Source organism: Falco cherrug, chromosome 2 (assembly GCF_023634085.1).
Source record: "Falco cherrug isolate bFalChe1 chromosome 2, bFalChe1.pri, whole genome shotgun sequence".
NCBI classification, from domain to species: Eukaryota; Metazoa; Chordata; class Aves; order Falconiformes; family Falconidae; genus Falco; species Falco cherrug.
Window position 1 is genome coordinate 76,966,890 of NC_073698.1, and position 20,521 is coordinate 76,987,410.

The 20,521-nt window shown below is 42.9% G+C and overlaps 1 protein-coding gene across 1 annotated transcript; it reads right to left on the reverse strand.

The window, feature by feature from the left end:
• Positions 1-3,344: 3,344 nt before the first annotated feature.
• Positions 3,345-4,166, reverse strand: CLDN14 (claudin 14). The gene has a single exon (XM_005438533.2). It carries the CDS (start codon positions 4,053-4,055, stop codon positions 3,345-3,347), a length of 711 nt encoding a protein of 236 aa, XP_005438590.1. The 5' UTR covers positions 4,056-4,166.
• Positions 4,167-20,521: the final 16,355 nt, after the last annotated feature.

The window sequence follows — 20,521 nt, forward strand, 5'->3', positions numbered from 1 at the left end:
ATTTTAGATGGTAAAATCCAAGGTGATTGAAGAACACATAGTCCACCAGCCCTGAGGGAGGATGCCAAGGTGGGGAGAAGCATTCTTGACCTCATCCCATCCCCACATGTTGGTCCTGGTTAAGATGCATCTTTGAAAGAGCTCCTTGTAGCTTCAGAAGCTGCCAGCCTCTCTGAGCCCAGCCTCCATCCCTGTTTCAGATGCATCCATCTGTACCTGATCCTGAAGCAGTCCCCAATTTTTCATGATGTTCCAGAACTAACCGCAATATGCTTTCACTGGCATATCCCATCCTCCACCTACGCTTCCCTGCCAAGTCTTCCACCCCTGCTTCTCCAGGAACATTGCACTGAAGTTGACTAAAAAGTGGTGTAACCACAATCACATTCACAAACAATGCCTGCACTGCTAAAACGAATTTCTGCCCACCCTGGTTTCCTTTCTTGCCTCCCTGCAGTGCCTCCCCTGGGAGGGCAGGCTGGCAGTTCAGCTCTAGTGAGCTGGAGGCAAAAAGCAGGCTGTACTTCTCTAAAAAAATAACCAAAAAAATCTGCCTCCACAGGACTCTGCAAAAACCCGATGGATGCAAGTGGACAGAATTAGGCATGTGGCAGTCCTCATCCATTGTCCTGTCCTGTTCCCCTGCTGCTGAGTTATAGCTGCCCAAGGAGTACTTCCCCATAAACAGTGCCTTGATGACCCAGGAAGCTCACCCCCTTTCCTTGACACTGTCACTTATCGATGCCACTGATGACCAAGGGATTACTCAGCCAAGGAGAGGCAGTGGGGATGTCCTTGACTGAGGTCTCGGAGCACTGCCTGGCTGCACCGCCGGTGCAGGACTGCCAAGACAGGCTCCAGGCAAGCGGAGAGCGAGGTCTGGCCACCGATCTGTGTGGCAGCAGGGCAGGAGCGCGAGTTATCAATGCCTACGTCGGTCTGGGGTAGTTGCAGCCAGACCTCTAAGGCTGATAGAATGGATATGCTTTTTGTTTCAAATGACAGCTTAAAAAAAGAATGAAGAAGAAATTTATGTCAGTTTTAGTATGGAATGAGATCCACTGGTTCACAGCCCCCTGTGAAAGAAACCATTGCCTCTCTTTATTGACATCAGAGCACTTCCAGGTATTTTTGCCAGGACTTTATAAACTGTTCTTACTACTGTCACGTATCCTGCTTGGCTGGGAATTTGTGCAGTAAGAATAGTACTACACATAAGTATTCCCACTGCACAAACATCTTGGCAAGCAAAATAATCTATCAGTATATAGTAAACATACTACCTAATGAGACACAAGCCATTTCCTGCACTTGGACTTGTGCTCCATTATTCACGGCTGTCCAAAGCCCTTGTTCAAAGCTGATATTGTAATCACTTGCCTAGATCTCTTGTAATGTAAATACAGAAAAAATCCTATGTAATTGAGCACCTTCATCAGGCTACCTTTCATCTTAAAAAGGCATCTCAGAAAAAACATAACGGACTATGAACAGTTTGACTCTATCTTCCCTAAGAAGCCATTGTCAAAGCAGTTTCCATCCATTCCTTCCACATTAGAATCAGTTGTGAAGATGCTTGCAGCCTCAGTGAAGTTTCTGTACAATGTTTTTTCACATCATACATAATAGCTATGGTTAACAAAATATGAGTTTATAATCACTTGTAACATTCAATCACCAAAGCCTGGTCCCAGATCATTCTTGTTATTGTTGGTCTCAGCAAATTGCTTAGAAATGCCATTTTGTTTTTTTAAAAACAGTGATGATGATAACTTGCATCAATGCTGAAAAACACAGTTCAAATCAACATGAAAAAAATGGCCAGGTGATCAGACATGGAAGGGGAGGTTCAGAATGAAACCAGAGGAAATGCTGAAAGGATCCCAGGTCTGGAGATGCTACCAGGTGATAACATAATAGCAAACAGTTTTTTTGCCAGATGAAGTATACCAAGCATTGCCTTCCAGTTCTTGGAAGTATTTTTTTTAACCTTATTAAATGGCAGTGTGTTGGTTCATATGTTGCTCTGGAGAGACCTATATCTTTCTGGGGTTAACAGGAATCTAGTGCTTTTCTTTTTTGTGATGGTTTTACGTCACAGTACATGTTGTACTGGACTTCACTGTAACATGAAATGGAGAGGGCTGGGGTTCTTTGTTCATTGGTTTGGGTTTTAATTGTTTGAACACACTGTGGAACGATTGCATTTTGCAAAGATTTTAGAAGTAAATGTCTTGATTTTATACTCTTCTTGACAATCAGTGGTTACAGTACTTGAGTGTAACCTCTGCTGGCACAGAGGCTGCCTTGTGCACCAAAGCCTGGCCAAATGGAAGTTCCCCAAATGCCACTGGGAATAGACGGAAATATTAACCCTAATGCACCTTCAGTCAAGACCCCATGCAGAAAACATCAGGGCTGAGCCTGAGAAGTGAGTACATGTCATTACATGGTATTTGGGACAAGATTATAGAAATTGTTTTTCTGATCTATATAATGCATCAATTGTGCAGAATGCTAAATCTGCTAAAGAGCTAAATGCCCATTCAGTGACAAATTCCGGTACTTAATTTTTTCTTTTTCATTTTCTTAATAAAATCTTAACATCTAATGTCTAGTTTTGTTCTGACATTTCTAAAAACCCGATTCTGATCCACTGAGATGGTTTATTTGCATTGTGATGCACCATCTCGTTTCAAAATATTTATTTTGATGAGGTCAAAACATTGTAGTATAATTTAAAATATTGGCTATAACATACTGTCAAATACATCTGTCATAATGCTATTGCAATTCATATTTCAAGGGACTATAAAAAAAAACAAACAAAAAGTTAAGTCAAAGCAAAACTAATATGTTGACATAATGAAACATTCATGCATTATGGAAATAAACTTAGCAGGCAATCGCTGCTGAAAATCACTGTGTCTCATGATGAAGTTCACTGTTTTAGGCAAAACAGTATCTTGTAGGAACAGTATTCAAACAACAAGTTGCAACCCGTTCGGCTTTAGTGCTTGTCGCGGGGCAGAAACTACAAACCAAACCATTACTTTTAGCAAAACTGCTCTTGAACTGCCTGCCTTCAAAACCTTAACTGAAAGTAGGCAGGTATGTGCTGTCTCTGGAATATCACAGCCTCCTTTGTATTTATTTTCCAGGTTTTGCAGCAAGCAGTTTTGTGTTCGCGTTTTTTCTTTGTCCGGAAAGAAAGGAAAGGAAGAAATGAACAAGGGTAAACTTTGTATTGTAACCCTTATAAATTAAAAGCCATCTTAGCTTTGTTTTATGCCACGCACAGAAATTATAAAGCAGCTGTGTCCTGCAGGCAAATCTTAGGGAACTCACACATAGTCATTTAATCTGTAGCCACTATGGGAAGCAGATGTCAGGGAAGAAGCGTGGTTTCCCTTGTAGACAGTTGGTGGTCTATAGGAGGGAGCAGTCCTTCTTACGCTGCTGGGCTGCGTCTGGTAAGGTGTCTCATTCCCATGACACTGGCTTGATGTGCACAGCAGAGCACCACCGAGGATCGTTAAAGATGCCGAGATGAAGCCAAGGTAAAGAGCTTGACCTATCTCGTACTTCATCCCGCTGGGAAGCATGGGGTTGTAGAACTCTGTAACGACGTCGTTAGTGGTCCACGAAACAGGTACCAGGCAAACGAGACCGGCCAGGATGAAAATGATCCCCCCAGTGACTGCGATGGAGGCTTTGGCAGAAGTCCCCTTGGCACACTGCGTGCACTTCATACCAATGACAGCAATCACGCATGCCAGCACAGAAAGGACGCAGGAAATTACCATCATGGCACGGGCGGCTTGGAGGTCACGGGGCAGCGCCAGCTGGGAGCGGTGGACTTGGCACTGGTAGATGCCGGTGCTGTGCCAGACGCACTCCATCCAAAGCCCTTTCATATAGGCCACAGCTGTTATAATATTGGTGCCTACGTGTGCCGTCCGCCACCAGTGCGGCAGAATAGTAGCAATTAATGTCCCAATTAGGCCGAGCAGGCTTAGAGCAAAGCCAAGTAACTGAACAGCCGAGCTTGCCATGTTAATGTTTGTCCTGCCTAGTTCTCTTAATAAAGCACCTCTGCTTGAATTCCTTCAGAAAACACAAGCTTTTCTTGGAAGATATGCAGCTGTTTTACTTTGACACCTTCTGCTCTCCTAATAAAAGGTAATTGAGGAAAAAAGGAGTTAATTATTACCCAAATGCATTACCTCTCCAGCCAGTAAGGTACATTCCAAGTGCAGTTAGTTCAATAATTAGCATAGTTATCGCTGTTAATCGTACTTTTGTGGAAGTAATGGGAAAGTAAGCTTCCCTCTTCACTTATATAAACAGTCCTCTGTTGCCCACTGGGAAGAAAACTCAAGACAATTTATGAAATGGAAAAAAATATTTTAAATGCAAATATCCCTCTTCCCAGCAGACTCTTCAAAAAAACAAACATGATTTCCTTTCTAAAGCAGAGAATTAGCTAGTGTTAGCACTTGGAATGAATGAGATTTATAAAGTAGGGAGCTGCAGGTTGCTTTACATGATGAAAACATTCCCAGAAGGTCATAGCAGGACTAGGAAAACAATAAGAGTGTATTTTCTCAAAGTAGGGTGCAAAGAGAGTGATTTAAAACCTGTGGAAGAGGATAACAAGTATTGGATTAAAGTCGCTTTCCTGATTTGCCAGTATTTCTTGAGGTTGCAGTTTAATAAAGCAACTCAAAGGGGAATAATTTTCATTAGCCTCTGTGGAGTTTCAGCTTATGATTTTAGGTTGTGGGCAAAATGACAGCATGTGAAACCAGATGTACATCAGAGAGCTTCTGAGAAGCAACACCTTCACAGTTCAGTCATGTATAAATTCTAGCTGAAAAACAAGAAATAGTAACTCTTCCTTCTGTATAAATTGCAGATTAAGTGGTCTTTTCCAATGGCTGCCTTGCAAGGTCTGTTATACATCATGCATTATGTGTGTGGGCAGAAACCTGATATTTTAATATATAAAATAACTGTTGCATCAAAATCCAACTTGGAATTCAGAAACAGAAACAAATTTAAGCTCCATTTCTGCAAAGACCCATGCGTGTACTGAATGCATGTTTGTAGAAGAAAGCGTAAGTGTTTGCAGGACTGGGCCTTAGCAGACAAAAGGAGGAAAACCATCTGGGCAAACTAATGTAGACTGTTAGAACAACAAAATAATGCAGAGGGAGAAAAGTGAAAGCTGGTTTATATTCCCCTTATCTCACTAATGAGGCAGGAGTGCTTGAGGTGTGCATCAGTGCCGATGTTTGTCTCCAGACCACTGTCTCGGCATGCACCGAACTCTGCATAACAACAAGATGGTGTGTCTCTTCCAGAAACAAACCAGAATCTGCCTTGGACTTTATGCCAAAAGAAAGGAAAAAATTAAAAAACACAGGGATTATATGGCCTAGGCAGGACAGCAATGCAGGCTGAGTCTTATACTTATACATGTTCCTTTTCTTTTGTTTGGAACGTGTCTGCTGTGTGCAGACGTAGGATGGGGAGGAATGCAATATTGGACAGGATCTGTGGAGAAGTACCCAGGCCTCTGACTGGAAAGGAAGAGAAAACCCAAAGACCAGTTTTCCTTTAGTGTGGGTAGATTTAGGAAGGCATTTTCCTATTGTTAGGGTTTTCTGGCCTTTCAAATGCTTTTACATAATGCTTAAAGGAAAATAACTGGGTTTACATAGTTGCTGAAGTAATTTGCCTTATTTGCAAATAGTGAGACAAATGCAGTGGTTTCTGATATGCAAATGTCAGAAATCATTGTCCCAGGTATGTGCCATGGGTTTTCTCTGCATTCTGCCGGGGAAGGCCTCTCTTTGTATCAGCCATCACAGAGTATCGCAATATGACGAGACACAGGTTAGGGTCAAGCACAGCACAAAGGAGCACAACAAAAGTAAGGAAATGGTTATCTCCAGCAGTATTGGAGGTGTTTTATTTCTGTTCTCACCACATGCTTGGGTAAGAGCTCCAGAAGTCCTCAATGTATGTTTGCCGTCCAGATAAACTGAGTTTGGCTCACATATTAAGCATAAGGAAAATTAAGCAGCTTTTTCCCTTTTTATATTACTGTTTGTTTCCTGTGAGGCATATCATTCTTGTATCTCAGCATGCCACACACCTTAGAGACATATCCTGGTAATACCTCTCCAGAATCAGGGAGATCTAGACATACCTTTGGGGCACAGCAGGAGGACGAGGAATGTACCCAGGTCACACAGGAAATCGGGAGCTGAGCTGGAAATGGAGCTTGGGTCTCCTGTGTCCCAGTCCCAGTCCTAGGCCCTACCCCCAGTACCACCTTTCACATCCCTGGTCTCTGCCTGGTCTGATAGCCCTCCACTCCCTCAGTACTTTTCCCCGCTTGCATCTGCAGATGCGTGCAACCTGAATTTATACTCTATCCAATTACTCAGCCTGCACATCATATCCTCATATTGCACACCATTCAGAAAAGTGCTCTAGGTTACTCTTGCATGTTTGCAAACAGGCTTTCAAGGTCAGGCATCAGGCTTCGCAGCTGATCCCAAGGAGAACAGAATATAAAAGGTAAATGTGATTTACACCACCAGTCACGGGAAATGGACCCCCAATTTAATGGAGGTCAGAATACTCTGGGGCTTGGCAGCAGCTATTTTTAGATGTCATTAAGGTGTTATTTTTAAACATTAGCCATTAAGAACCTTCTAATTTAAGAAACCAGTGTTAATTAGCCCTGCTTGCTTGGCATCACGTTTTCCATGTGCCTTTCTCAGCAAATGCCAGCTGCCCCTGGTGCTCAGCAATGCTGTAACTGCTGTGGACCAGCCTTCCCCTCCCTGCTTGCAATCGGCAAAACCAGCAGTAACTTAACAAGTTTATCTCCAAGAACATCAATGGCCTTGTTAAAATGTCTCACCTTACAGCTTTGTTCCTAACAGGTTAGGCGAGGAACATGACCACCACAGCAGGATCAGGTGAGCAGCTGGTTGGATGTTTCTCATGGGCTGACCTAGTTAAACACAAGAACAAAGATGAGCCATTTTTTCGGCATGGAGTTTGTTACTATTTTTTTAGAAAGTGGGCAAACCAGAGCCAACCTTTGCAGGGCAGAAGACGACAGCTGTCTGGGGTAAAAAACAGTGAAATTTGGTAGCGCGTCGGCTTACTTGTAAGGGGAGGCAGTAGTGCTACTGCCCAGCACACAGCTGCCAGGGAAGGCAGAGATGGCTTTCTCAAATGGAGTATGCTCCTGAAATGGCTCATCTCTGCCTTTAGCTGGCTCAGCCAGATGCCCACATCTCAGCTGCTGTGGAGTACGTGAGATGCAAGACACTCCTTCCAGGGGAAGCCCATTTTAGCTGCAGTGGTGTCTACTTGCACCCCCTCCAGCAGTAACACCGATAACCTCCTGGTCTCTTGCCCAAGCCCATCATCTCAGACAAATCATTTTATCTTCATCTTCTTGGTGCAGTTTGGCTTGTGGTGGTGAGAAGCTTTGAGCTGGCTGAACTAAACCCCTGCAGCAGACATGGGTTGATGAACACCAGTGTCTTCATGGCAATACATGGGGTGACAGAGCCCAGTGTCAAGGCCCCAAAAATGGATGAAGAGACGGCGTACACGTTTAGCCTTCATGACCTTCAAAGCTCATCTAAGCAGTGAGTGAATGCAAAATAATGTGAAAATTTGTGAAAAGAAACTGAAAATTTTGAATCTCCTTGCTTTGCCAGCTCCTGGCAGCTTTAATTTTATCAGCACAAGAGCTGAAAAGACAACTTTTCTATACAAATTTCAGTTTTGCCTAATGCCCGTGTTGTACAGGAACAGCTATAGCTAGGATAAATCCTCGGGTGCACTTTCTGCTGGGCTGCGTCACAGCTGTGTTAGCCTTGAGAGTCATGGCTCCAAAGTAAGCTCCAAATAAGCAGCAGAAGCTGATGTCACTAATCGGGGTATTTACCCAGGATTAAATGACAGATGCATATTTTACTGCTGTGTCTTTCATTGTTTCTCATTTTACTATTTCCCCACCCGTATCAGTCCTTTTGTTTCTGCTCTTTCCAATCCCTTTCTCCAGACCTGTGAATTGCTGCTGCTTGTGCAGACTGTCTGCAGTGCCTCTCATCCCCTGAGCTGCAGATGGTTCTGCCAATGAATTTTAATTTGGTGACTTTGGTATGTCTCTGCGCACTCTTACCAACCGATGTTTTTACTTCAGCTCCTCAAATTCTGCACCAATTAGCTCAAAAATAATGCTGGGAATCTGGCGATTTCAGCCTCTGCACAGTGGTGCGATGGATGTGGTGATGTCCTTTGCAGATATCCTTACCAGCTGCAGACCAGTGGAGAGTCAGGCCTGAAGTATTCCCTGTTGTGGACCTGAGCTGAGCCTGGCCCTTAAGTTTACACTCATTTTACATTCTTGCTTCATCTCACACAGCCTGAATGGTTAAGGCTGGGCCCTTGTTTAAGCACCAGCTGGATCAGAGCTGTGAGGCATGCTCAGGTGGTGGATTTGCCAGGGAGGCAGGAGGTTACCTGCTCCCACACTTGAGTTCAGCTGTTTCGCCTCCCCAGGCCCTTTCTTTGCTGACACCTGCTGAAATGTGTTTAGGGACAGAAACCGACCGGCACTCCGCAGTCAGTGAGAAGAGATTCCTCCGTGGTTGTGGGCGAGGATGGGTGGATCTGAGAGGGAAATAAAGCCCACCAGGCTCACAGCAAAATTCTTCTCTTTCTCCCCGACATCCCGCCCCCCGCCCCGACCCCCTTTATTTTTTTAAAGAAGAGATTAGGAAATCAATAAAAGTTTGAAAGGCACATTGTAATCAACCCTGATCCCACACCTACTCCCACCCCCTCTCTGTAAAACGAGTCCTCGCGGCAAGTGCTGACATTGAGCACTGCAGCACAGCTGCTGCTCTGCCAGATGTGCAGGAGAAGCCCTGACCCCTCCTCAGAGCCACAAAGCCTCCAGGACTTCAGCCGTGTGGTGCTATTGGGTTGTAACTGGCCTTGTGCCCCCTCCTTGTTTCCTTCTTCAAGGACAAGATCCTCATCAGAGTGCCAGGGTGATCTGCCTGCCCAGCCTTTTGGGCGTCTGTCTTGGCTATGGGTGCTGTCAGCCGCCAGCGGTACCGCCGTTCATTTCATGGTTTGTTCCTGTCTGAGACCAGTCACACATCATCTCTGCAGCAGTTGCCGCTGGCCTTAAAATTCTCTCCCTTCAAAATACTCTTGAGTGGATCCCAAATGTTTTTTCTAGCACAGAAGTATTTAACTTTTTGGGGGCATGTTATTTGGGTTTTTTATAGAGGTGCGAACCAAAAGTTTCGTATTCACCCTACAACTACATAGAAGTCAATAGACCTGGAAAAACTACAAAGCCTGCAAAGAAAAAAAAGGATCAGGTCCACATTTTACTGTAATTTTACTCCCCAGATTTTGGAGTCTTGTCACCTCAGTCCTCCGGATAGCCAGTGGGTGAGGTAGGTACCTTCAGAGAGAGGTTTAGATCACCACTGGGATGAATTGCCCTCAAGGTGTGCTACCTGCTTTTTGAGGTCAATAGGAGCAGCTGGGAGGAGCAAGACTCCTTACCAAGGTGCTTTGGGCAGTGCCTCATCCCAGGCCTCAGGGACCATGACTGCAACATGAAGCAGTTTGCATGGTGGGAATAGGCAACGGGGTTAAGGAACAAAAGGACACTAACCAGAAATTGTATACATGGGTATGCATATGTATGCATACATATTTCCAAACTTGTACATGTAGATATTTCCAAATTCATCTGGACTAGACCTTTCACAAGAGTCCTATGATTTCAAGCAGCCTGGGGATGATTAGCTTGAGAAACCTTCAAATGCTCAACTCTGCTCTATGGTAGTCAGATTTAAACTCTAAGAACTGGAAAACTTGAAATAATTTGTCACATCTATAACTGGGTCTTAAGATCCACTCATAAAATCTGTAGTATGGGAAAAAGAATGAAAGGGCAAAATTCTCTGAGAGATGAACAGTGATTATATTAAAATTACTGATGTGTTCAGACAGAGGAATATATGCATATAACTATTTGGCTGGCACGTGAACAAAAGTTCTTGTGCTTGGACCACTTGCAGCTCACATGACCTCATTTTTTACTGAACATGGTCAAGGTTATTAGTTTTGAAGGATAATAAACATCCATGATGTGGTAGGGGCTCCTCTGTATAGTATAACATAGAGAAGGATATGATGAATGGTACATTTATAGTGTACTCTACATGCAATGTGGCTGCTTAATTCTGCCCTTTATTTATAGTATTAATGTTTTAAAAGAGCATTGTGGCAAATACATGCTATACACCTTCATTCCAGAAAGTCAATCCTTTCAGCAAAATTGGTTTACTGAATCTGGGAGGTGTTTGTTTGCCTGTGGGACGCTGCTAGATGAGTCAGCTTAACATACTAGAAATAATGGGCTCTTTTCTTACATGTTGACTGTGGCTTTGGAAGAAACTCTGCTGGCTGGAGTTATTAGTACCTGTCTGGGTGATCTTAATTTGGATCTGTCTGCAAACACACAAACATTATGAAGTACTGTATATGTACATGATAAAACAGCCTTTTTCCCTTGAGAGCCCATACCTCATTTGGTCTGGAGTAATGGGTTGTATTCAGGGAAATGAGAGGAACAAGTCTGCTGTCAGGGGTGTTTTATCCACATTATTCCCAGATCTTCTGGAGAGTGTCTGGCAAATCACAGGTGCTAGAATTCATTTTCAGGGGGTACCAAACACAACAAAGCATAACGATTAAGAAATTCAGTGGGAGATGGGACAAGGCAATGTGCTATGAAATACTCAGTACTATGAAAATCGGGTACGTGGTTCCACTTGCCAAACACTAAACACTGAGTGACATTTCTGATAATTTTGGCTTTTCTTCTCCACATGCAAAAGGGAAATAATTTTAACTGAGGGTATATTCATCAATGTGAATTCATCAACAGTGAGACCACAAAGTCATTGCTCTAAACTTAGTAGAGCATTTTATTGTAAGCTAGCATACAGAGGAAAGGCAAGATAATAGTTCATCTCAGTATTCATGCATGGCATTCAATTTGTGCAAAATAAGGAGACGTGGGAACCAAAACTCTATTTGTGTACCAGTGTCTTTGTGGACGCTTTTGCTTCCAGAAAAAAAGTAGCCAAATCAACATCAGAAAGCTGCCCTGTAGCCTCGGGTTGGAAACAACCATATCCATTTTTGGAACACGATCTGCTGGAACCAGAAGTCTGCACGTAGGCTGGCCTTTTATCGGGCCCTCAGATTAAAAAGAGGGGGGCAAAAACATCTGCAGAAAGGTTTGCAGCCGGAATGACGCAGAACTTACGGGGGGCTCTGTGCCCTGGAGGATTCCTGTCTGCAAGTGTGAGCTGGTGAATTAACCGCTGCCCAGTCAGATTATGAAAGCCTAACAGCTAAATCAGAGTATTTATTGCCCAGGAATACCACAAGATGATAGAGTTATTTTAGCCCAAAGGTCAGAAGCCCTTGGGCCAGGCTCTTAGCTAGCGTAAATCCATGCATCGTCACTCATTGAAGGAAATGGAGCTACACCGGTTTGCACCAACACAGTATTTGGCTTCTGGGAGCTTGGGAGGCAGAGGTTTTGAGCCCTGTCCCCCAATTCGCATGTGTGCAGCTTGCTGGCTACCTATTCTTTCCGAGTTATTATAATTTATGACCGGAGACCATTGTACTTGCACAGCTTGCCAATTACAAGAGTTTTTCCCTCCAGATTATTCTTGGGTGAATTTGCCCAGTCTGTTTTTAAATTACTCAAGCCTTGGAGTTTCTAACATTTCCTATGACTGCTCTGCAGTCTGCTATGCTTCACAGTTTAGAAATATACCCTGAAAGCCAAATCAAATCCTCATACTCTTTCTCCCAGCCATACTTCCTTGAATCAGCCTAAAAAAATCACCTGGCTAACGTGTGTGCCCTGCAAGTACCTATTGAGAGTTATCATACTTTATTATCCATGTCTTACCTGAGCTCACTCCCTCTTCCCCTTCTGCTCCCCACCGTCATGCTATTACATTACTTAATAGCGCTTGAAATAGTTTTCAGCCCAATTTAATTTCATCTTTGTTGCAGGGCTCAGTGATGTATTGTGCTTTATGCTGCCTTTGCCCCTTCAGCCATTACATAAACTGATCTCAAAAAGGGGTGGTTAAAGACTGAAAGCAAATTTGTCAGGTTGCTGTTAGCATAACCTGTTGAGGATCTGCATCTTCAGTTATCCTCTCATTCCCAGGATTGCTGATGGCTTTCCAGAGACAACGGCTAGCAGCGCAGCCAGCCCTCCCCTCCTGACCCCCCATCTCCAGGCTTAGTCCCGGGGGTGTTAGCAGTCCCTCACAGGGAGGCTGGTGCTCTCTTGCTGAAAGATCTAAGGAAGAAAATATGCACCATCTCAAAACCTGAAATAAGATCTGGGCTGCCGTGCTTCACTCAGTAGCTACAGAGCAGAGGGAGGAGGGGGAAGGGAAAGGCCATTTGCTGGATCTGAGCTAAGCTGCCCAGAGTCAGCAGGATGTGTCCTCATGATTTCCATGTGCAGTCCCAGAGCAACCTTTATCTTTCCCTTCTGCCCCCCTTTTGGCCCAAGAAGCTTTCATTCCAACCACCTGCAGCCGCATGGGCATTCACAGTCCACTCACATTTTTATTTCATTTGTTCGGCTTTTTTGGTTCCCATGTTTCCCCCAGGAAGACTCCCAGACAGAAATGTAGGCAACCTCTGAGCAGCCCATCCTCTATGCCTATGTGTGTGGAACAAACTGCACCTAGCCTGAATAGACGGGCAGCACCAGGGACGGGTGGCACCTGTGCTGCCTTGGGGGTCCACACGCGCATGGTGCTGCTTGCCCAGGTTTGGCAGACCCCAGGGGGTCAGCTGGCAATGCTGCTGTGAGTGCATTTCTGGACAACATTTGGCAGCTCCAGATTGACGAAACAATCCTGTTCTTCCTTACACAACATTTAGGTGCACTGAAGACATATCTGAGAATGGGTTTGAACTCACTTATGTCGGTGTCATCGGAGAGCAGCTCCCCCAGAATCTAAGGGGGTGATACATTGGAATCAAACATGATACAAAGGTTGTCTTCACCCTTAGGTGTTTGCCTTAACTTTGGACTCGTGACATGCTCACAGAAATTTTACATAAAGCTTTAGGTCCTCACACTTGCATATCTTAATGGGAGACATATTTTATTCCCAGGGTGGCTTAGTTCCATTAACCAACAAGCTGAAAGCTGACAGAGAGCTCAAGATGCTCATGACTTACTGCACTAGGCCTGGGGCACTAAATGTAACATAAAAATCAGTGGAAGTGCTGAGTTCCTAGTGTCATCTTTCCTTTGAGCTGAGCGTGTGTGGGACTCCTCAGTGCTGCACTTTGACCCATATTTGCTTTGATAGCTACATCTGTGGTCATGTGTGAAATTCTCCCCACATCTCTGACACTTTCATTTTTCTTTCAGGATGACATCAGAATAAATAAGACCGTCGGCCACAGACTCATTTGTCTTTTCTGTAGTTCTCAGAGCGTGCTGTAATTATTTAACTTCTTAAAACTTTCACACTCTTACAACTCTCATAAAGTAGTTATTTAACTCTTGATATTTTCTCCCCAGCTGTGATGATTTAATCTAGCCTGGGTTTTGAAAGACTCAGCCAGGAAAATCCCAGAGCGCAATACAGCTCATTTATAAGGATCAGCGTTTCTGCAGTACCAAGCCTGCACTGCACTCTACATCTGTCTTATCTAAACACTACCATCACACTGTATTTAGGTTTTCATGGTAAGTTAAACCACGACACGTAGATTTCAGAAAATCATACATCTGGCCTGGAAAGATCATTCTGTATTTTAAACATTTTGCGGAACAGCTCCATATTATTAATTCAGGTAAAGCACATTTGTTTTGGGAGGTTTAATTCTCCTGCCAGCAAGGGGGAAGCACTGTGGTCTCTTTACCACAGAATTTCTTACTTCTCAAAAAAACCCAAAAGATTAAGTCAGTTCCCTAGCTATATAAATCATAGCCTTTCATAAACATCACAAAATTATTCTGATGTGAGAACTGTGTTATAACGCAGGTGAAATTACCTTTCTTTCCCAGTGATGACTTCCACCCATAAGTGAGAAAAGAGCCACAATAACTCAGCAAAAAAACAGTGACATTTTATATTTCAAAACCAAGCCCTCTGAATTCCAAGGACAGGAAATTCTTATGATTAAGATGCCTCTTACAGACATTAAATACCTAATATAGTTTATATTGCTTATTAATGGTCAACAAGAATACTTTAAAGTTTATATTTAACACAGAAAATGCAAGTGTAAACTTCTCCCACTACATATATTTGCTATTGCTGAGCTAACATTGAAAGACACATACTAACTTTTTAAATTTCCTGACTTTTATGATTGCTCAATTTTGCAACCTTAACATTATTTTGAAACTAGGATTGTGTAAAATTTTCCCCAAGAGACTAAGAGAACTATGTGCTTTTGAAATGTTGCCTTTCTGTAGCTAATTTCCCTGGGTTTGTTGGGGGTTTTTTTCCAACTGAAAATCTTGCAGACAGGAGCAAAATTGCAGGACCTCAAAAATAATCAAGTGTGTTTCTAGTACCCTGGTGCCTTAACTTTTCTGTATTTTCTGGGTGTTCATTCAATGGTGCAGGTGTACATCTGCTATGGATCACAGTCCTGTCCAGGAAAGCACTTGACATCACTAGAACCACTCACATGCCTAAGGTGAAGCACTTGCTTAAGTGCTGTCCTGGACTGGGGAATATCTTTAGAGATATTTAAACTTGAAAGGAAATGGAATTTAATTTTCCTATTGATGCATGTGGGATTTAAACAGGTGATGAATTGCATCCAATGGCTGCTAGCATGCATATTCCCTGAACATGATTGGGAAATCAATCCTTTCTGTCTATATGGAATCATAAAGCAGCAGCAGCATAATAATTAAGAGAAACTGTTCATTTAAAACAAAACATGAGTCGTTCTCAGTTTGTATCCAGATCGTTTTGCATCTCAAATTAAGAATTTGTTTCTGTGCCCACTGCTGGCAGGTTTTCTGGGGGTGAGCAGGTGGTGGGACCCCTTTTATTAGCTGGTCTTTTTAGGTGAAAATTCTCCCCTTGTGAGGGGGCTTAGCAGACCCATGCAATGCTTAAAACCCCTTAAACAGGATTAAGCAGTGTCTGAAGGCTAATGCTGGTTCTCCACAACGAGATGGCTTTTTACCCTTCATCAGCTGAACACGAAATCTGAAAGCGAAGGAATGGTGCAGTGCCAGCAGGCACCTGCTCCTCACGCAGCACTCCGTCCTCTTCCCTTTGCTGCAAGAAGGGACTGGACACTCCACACTTGTCTATGGTCAACTGTTTTATTACTAACTTTAAATGACACATGGCTCTACACTTTGAGCAGATGTGTTAACTGCAGGAAGTCACCTATACAAATATGACTAAGAGTTGCAGTGGAAAACCAGTATCTTTTTAAACAAGGGCAGATCATTTGTGCTATGAAAAGCATAAAACCTTGTGGAAGCAAAGGTCTTCCAAAGGGCTCAGCATTATATAGGAGAAAATGATTCATGCTGTTGGTAGCCTAATTTTCAAAAATATGCACAGTGATGGGGGTATTTAATTTGGAATGTTGGTATTTAATTTTGAAATGGTGATGCAGGTTTGTTTCCTTGAATATGTGTCTCCCTAAACAATGTGCCAATGTCATCCTGCACTGATGAATGTATCTAGGTTAGAGGCTGAAAGGAACAGTAAACACTTTTACTGTGTTCCGAAGAATGGGAAATACCATTCTGTAGGTTTATTTTTCATTAATTTCGGTGCTGTCCAGTTGACTGCTCTGGATGCCTCTGCATCTAAACATCTGCAAAGGAGGGACCTTTTGGGAATGAGAGGTTGCTGACAGACTGTGCCCAGCAGCCAGAGCCAATAGAAATAGACCCGATGTTCTATATCTGTTTTCATTTCATTCTTGTTCCAGCGTAGCTGCAAATTTTTTCCCCAGCTCAGAGATGAGTGGTGCCAGCAGCCAGTCTAGGTGAGCCACAGCCCACAGCAACCTTGAACGGGCCGGAAGGTCTGCCAGGGGAGTGCACGGTGGCCGGGATCGTCCTGTCCCTGGGAGCAGCAGTGCTCTCCTGGCTGTGCTTCAGGAGGCAGCAGAGGAGACCCTCTGCCTGCTCCTACGGAAGGAAGAGAAACCTCCCACGCTCCAGGAGTCATTTCGCTGGCTAGTGAGAAACCTGGCGTGCTGGCAACTTCTTAAGGCAAGGGTGGTAAAAGCACTGGATGGCCCTGGGATGACATAGGAGAGTCAGCTAGAGTAAGGAACGCTTTTTTCCCCATGTTGCCAAACTAAAAGGCTTGAGGACATTCCACTTCCTTTATTTTTAAAGGAAAAAACAAAGCAGCAACCCCTCTCTCTTTCTCCAGTCTCTCCCTGCCCCACAAAATGAAGGCACTGTTTCTGAGCAGCACAACCCAGCATGGTTTAAGGGGTTTTATGGTAGAGATTATTTGCAGTGTCATCTATTACAATGCAAGTATTTGACCATTAGCATCACTGTCTTAGCAGTAGTATTATTATTACTGGTATCTTACTACTATTTCCAAGGTGGCTATATACTTTTCAGAGACAGCCACATCTTTCAAAGGCTTTATCAGTGCTCATTACAGGGATGGAAAAAAGCCACATGTTAGTCTGACTGAGACTAACACAGCAATTAACCCGCCGGTGCTTCCTTGATGCAGTGATTCATAATGATGAAAGCTCCAGACCTGCTGGCTCCAAGGAGTTACTTTTGCTGTATCAACTTTTCACATGTAATAAAAAGTATAGCCACATGAGAAACTGAACTTATCTGCGTACCCCCGGGTTTCAGAGAGCAAAAGACTGCTAAACCAAGTGATGTGATTAGGAGAAACAAGGAAATGAAATCACTTAATGGAAATGTGCAGTGAGTAGAAGGAATCAATAAATAGTTCCCGAGAGTTATCAAGGGCCATTTAAAGCTTTTTGGACCTAAACTATCTAATCCTTACCCTTTCTGTTTTATTTGTCCTCCATTCTGCCACATATCACTGCAATATCATGCATCCTGTGAAGATCACAGCAGCTGCTTGGTCCCAGTATGCAAGGCACTGTAAAAAGGGTCAAGTTTTCTTTATGTTACATATCAGATTCTCCATGAGAACTCTCGTTCCTCACAACTGCTTTAAAGCCTTATTAAGGATATGCATATAAGCCTGTTTCCATACACACAACGTTACCTTCCTTTTCCTGTGGCTTAATATTTGCTGTGCAATAATCATCCTCTGGGATTGCCCAGTAGCAGTAGTTCATCTGGATGCTGATAGATAAAGCAGGCAGTGCAGTGTGGTGTGCTGTACGGCTGGTGATTCATTTTTAAAAGTAGTTATTGCAAAAGAGAAAGGAGGTAATAAAAGCCTACGGGCCCTCTTGATGACATCTGTGTGACCTCGCTGTGACTAACATTTCAATCTGTCCCGAGATGGTTTCTGACTTGCCTACCTGGGTTTCTTTCACTACAGGAATGGAACAAATAAACAAAGGGAGAAAAGTGTCAATCTCTGAATTCAGCACCCACTGATGTTAGCATTCACTTAAATGTGCCCTGGGCCAAGATTTTAATTCTGGGTGGTGTCAAATTATTCTCTCGTCACTGTTGACAACAACAAGCTTTCAGAGGATATGATCGTTAGTGTGAAAGCCAACTGACCTCACCTGATGAAAAACTCAGACTAGAACAAAATAAAGACATAATTTGGGCTAGCAGATGTTTCTAATATGTTAAGCAACATCAATCTTCATCTCTTTTTGTTTGGTGATGTCTACCTGAGCTGAGGAATGTATGCCAGCAACCAGTAGTGCACATTAACTCGTGCCTCTGAACCCCTAACATAGAGTCAGGACTCCTTCATTGCAACATCTTAGTTTTGACCCTTATAGTGCTCTATATTCAGCCAGGTTGATGGCCTGTCTACTCATATTTGTCATTGCTGGAAAAAGTCCAAATGCTTTCATGTGGGCAAAAGTCCTACTTGTTTCAGTGGAAGTTGAGCCAGGGTAAGGAAAGCTGAGGAGAGCTTCAGGCTTTGCCCCATTCTCCTGAAGATCAAAAGAGATTATCTGTGGAACGGACAGAGTTTTACCAGATACCGCAAACACCCCAGCTAATTTTAATCAGCCTGAATTCTGAAGTCTGGATAGCTCTACACCTAGTAGTTCCTTGTACCATCAATATGTCTGGTGATGGGATCACACCAAATCCTATGTCTGAAGATGTCTAATTTGGAAAATTTGGGCTATGGTTTTGATCCAGTTTATAGCATGTGTATCTCAATATACAGCAGTCTCTTTGTGCGAGTTTTTCTCGTTCTTTGGCTCAAACAACATGGTTTCCATAGGAATTTAAAAAATTATATTGAGTTAGATCAAAGATCCATCCACTCCTGTAGTGTGTCCCAACAGTGACATAGCTGACATTTAGGAAAGAGAGTAAAAATAGGAAAAGCACCTAGTGTTGCTTTTCCAGAGTACTGTCCCTGCAAGCTATCACAGATTTCTTGACCCTGAAATGCGATCTTAGTGTTTCACCTTAATGACTTTTACTTTTATTATTTTGTCCAATTACTTTTTGAATCCATGCAAGTGTTTAATATCAAGTGTCCTGTGGCAGAGGGTAAAGCAGTCTTTTTTTTCTTGATGTTTTGAACCTGCTATATCATAGTTTCACTGTATGCCCCTTTCTTCCTGTATTAGGATAGTCAATCCCTACTTAATATCTCTGTGCTGCTCATGAAAAATATATAATATAGATATGTAATATGGATAGTAATATAGATGCAACTGTGAGGACAATCCAAAACCATGGAGTTCAGATCTGCATGCCACCAGGAGATATAAAATGGTCTGGCTGTTCCTAGTGAAGCTGCATTTCCACCTATTTCCATTTCCCACCGTTTTCTACCTATGCAACCTGCAGTTCTCAGCATAATAAAACGTAACAAGCAAGAGTTCTTGGCAAATGGAGGTAAAGTTATTTAATGCCTGTTGAGAATCTGTCCCCATATGTTTAATAAATGCTTTCATTCAATAAATGTATACTCAGCTTTAAGAAACATGGAAAATTACAGGGGTTTTGCATCAAGTGCCAAGATAATAATAATCTGGCAAGTAACTGTTTACTCAAAGTAGTAAAAGACCAGTGAAGCCAAGATTCACTGTTACCACTATAATAGTAATTATTTGCTGGTGACCACCAGTCTTCAGTGAAAATTTCAGGTGCCTCTGGTATTTTTCAATTTTTGCTGAGTGCCAGGTGACTCAGGGTCCGGCTCTGCTGCTCTTTCTCACACTAAGTTTTATCTGATTGCAAATTAGCCTCAGAAGACTTGAGTCGAAACAAAAAAACAACTCATGCTGAGGAACAGCAGCAGAATCTGATCCTGTGTTGCTGGTCTCTAAATGATTTTTGAGTAGCTGGCACCAAGGCTTTACATATATCTTTAAAATACTGGAGGTCTGGGTTTATTACCAAGTGTTGTTTCAAAAAAGACGTATGTTATTTGTAATAGATTCTGTTTATAAAAACTATGTATTCTTAGGCTGAATGCAACTCCTGAAACAAAAAGTAAATTACAAATTCAGACTTCTAGAATTGTGTAAATTCCACTGGGAAAACAATCCTGAAACCTCACCAGCCACATCTGTGTATATCACCATTCAATTATTACTGTTTTGCTATACTGGAAGTTATTTTGCCTTACACCCAATGGTCCAGGGGAAAAAAAAGTCCTTATTGACAATCAGTGATCCCCCAGTTACAGGGAAAAAGTTAAATCAATAAAATGAAAAATTATCTGACAATAATGACAGTTGCAAGGCTTGCTTCTGGGCACACCATGAAAGCAATCTGAACTTCAAACCTCTGTTATTATACCACTCCATTTCAGCTGTAGAGCAATCCGCTTTGGTCCTGGGAATAACACATGCTGAAATCACTTTTTGGGAAAAAAACTAGACTAAAAATATGCTAAAAGCAAAACCTCAAGAAGGATGTTGCTTGAGTAGATTTTCTTTACCATGGAGCTTTTTTGCAGAGAGGAACTGCAGGGAGAGGCACATCTGTGAGAGAGTAAAACAAACTTCTCCTTACCCCTGGCTGCCTTCAGGAGGCAAACCCGAAGAGACTCATACACAGAAAGTGTTATACTTGCTGCTGGTATAAATCAGAATAGATCAACAAAATGGCACCATTTTTTAGCCAGCTAAACAAAATGAATGTGCACTGGAGGATGGAGAGACCAAATTCTAAGCAAGGCTCGCGTCGTGGCAGGCGCTGTCACTCATAAGTTGTTGAGTGCTTGCTGAA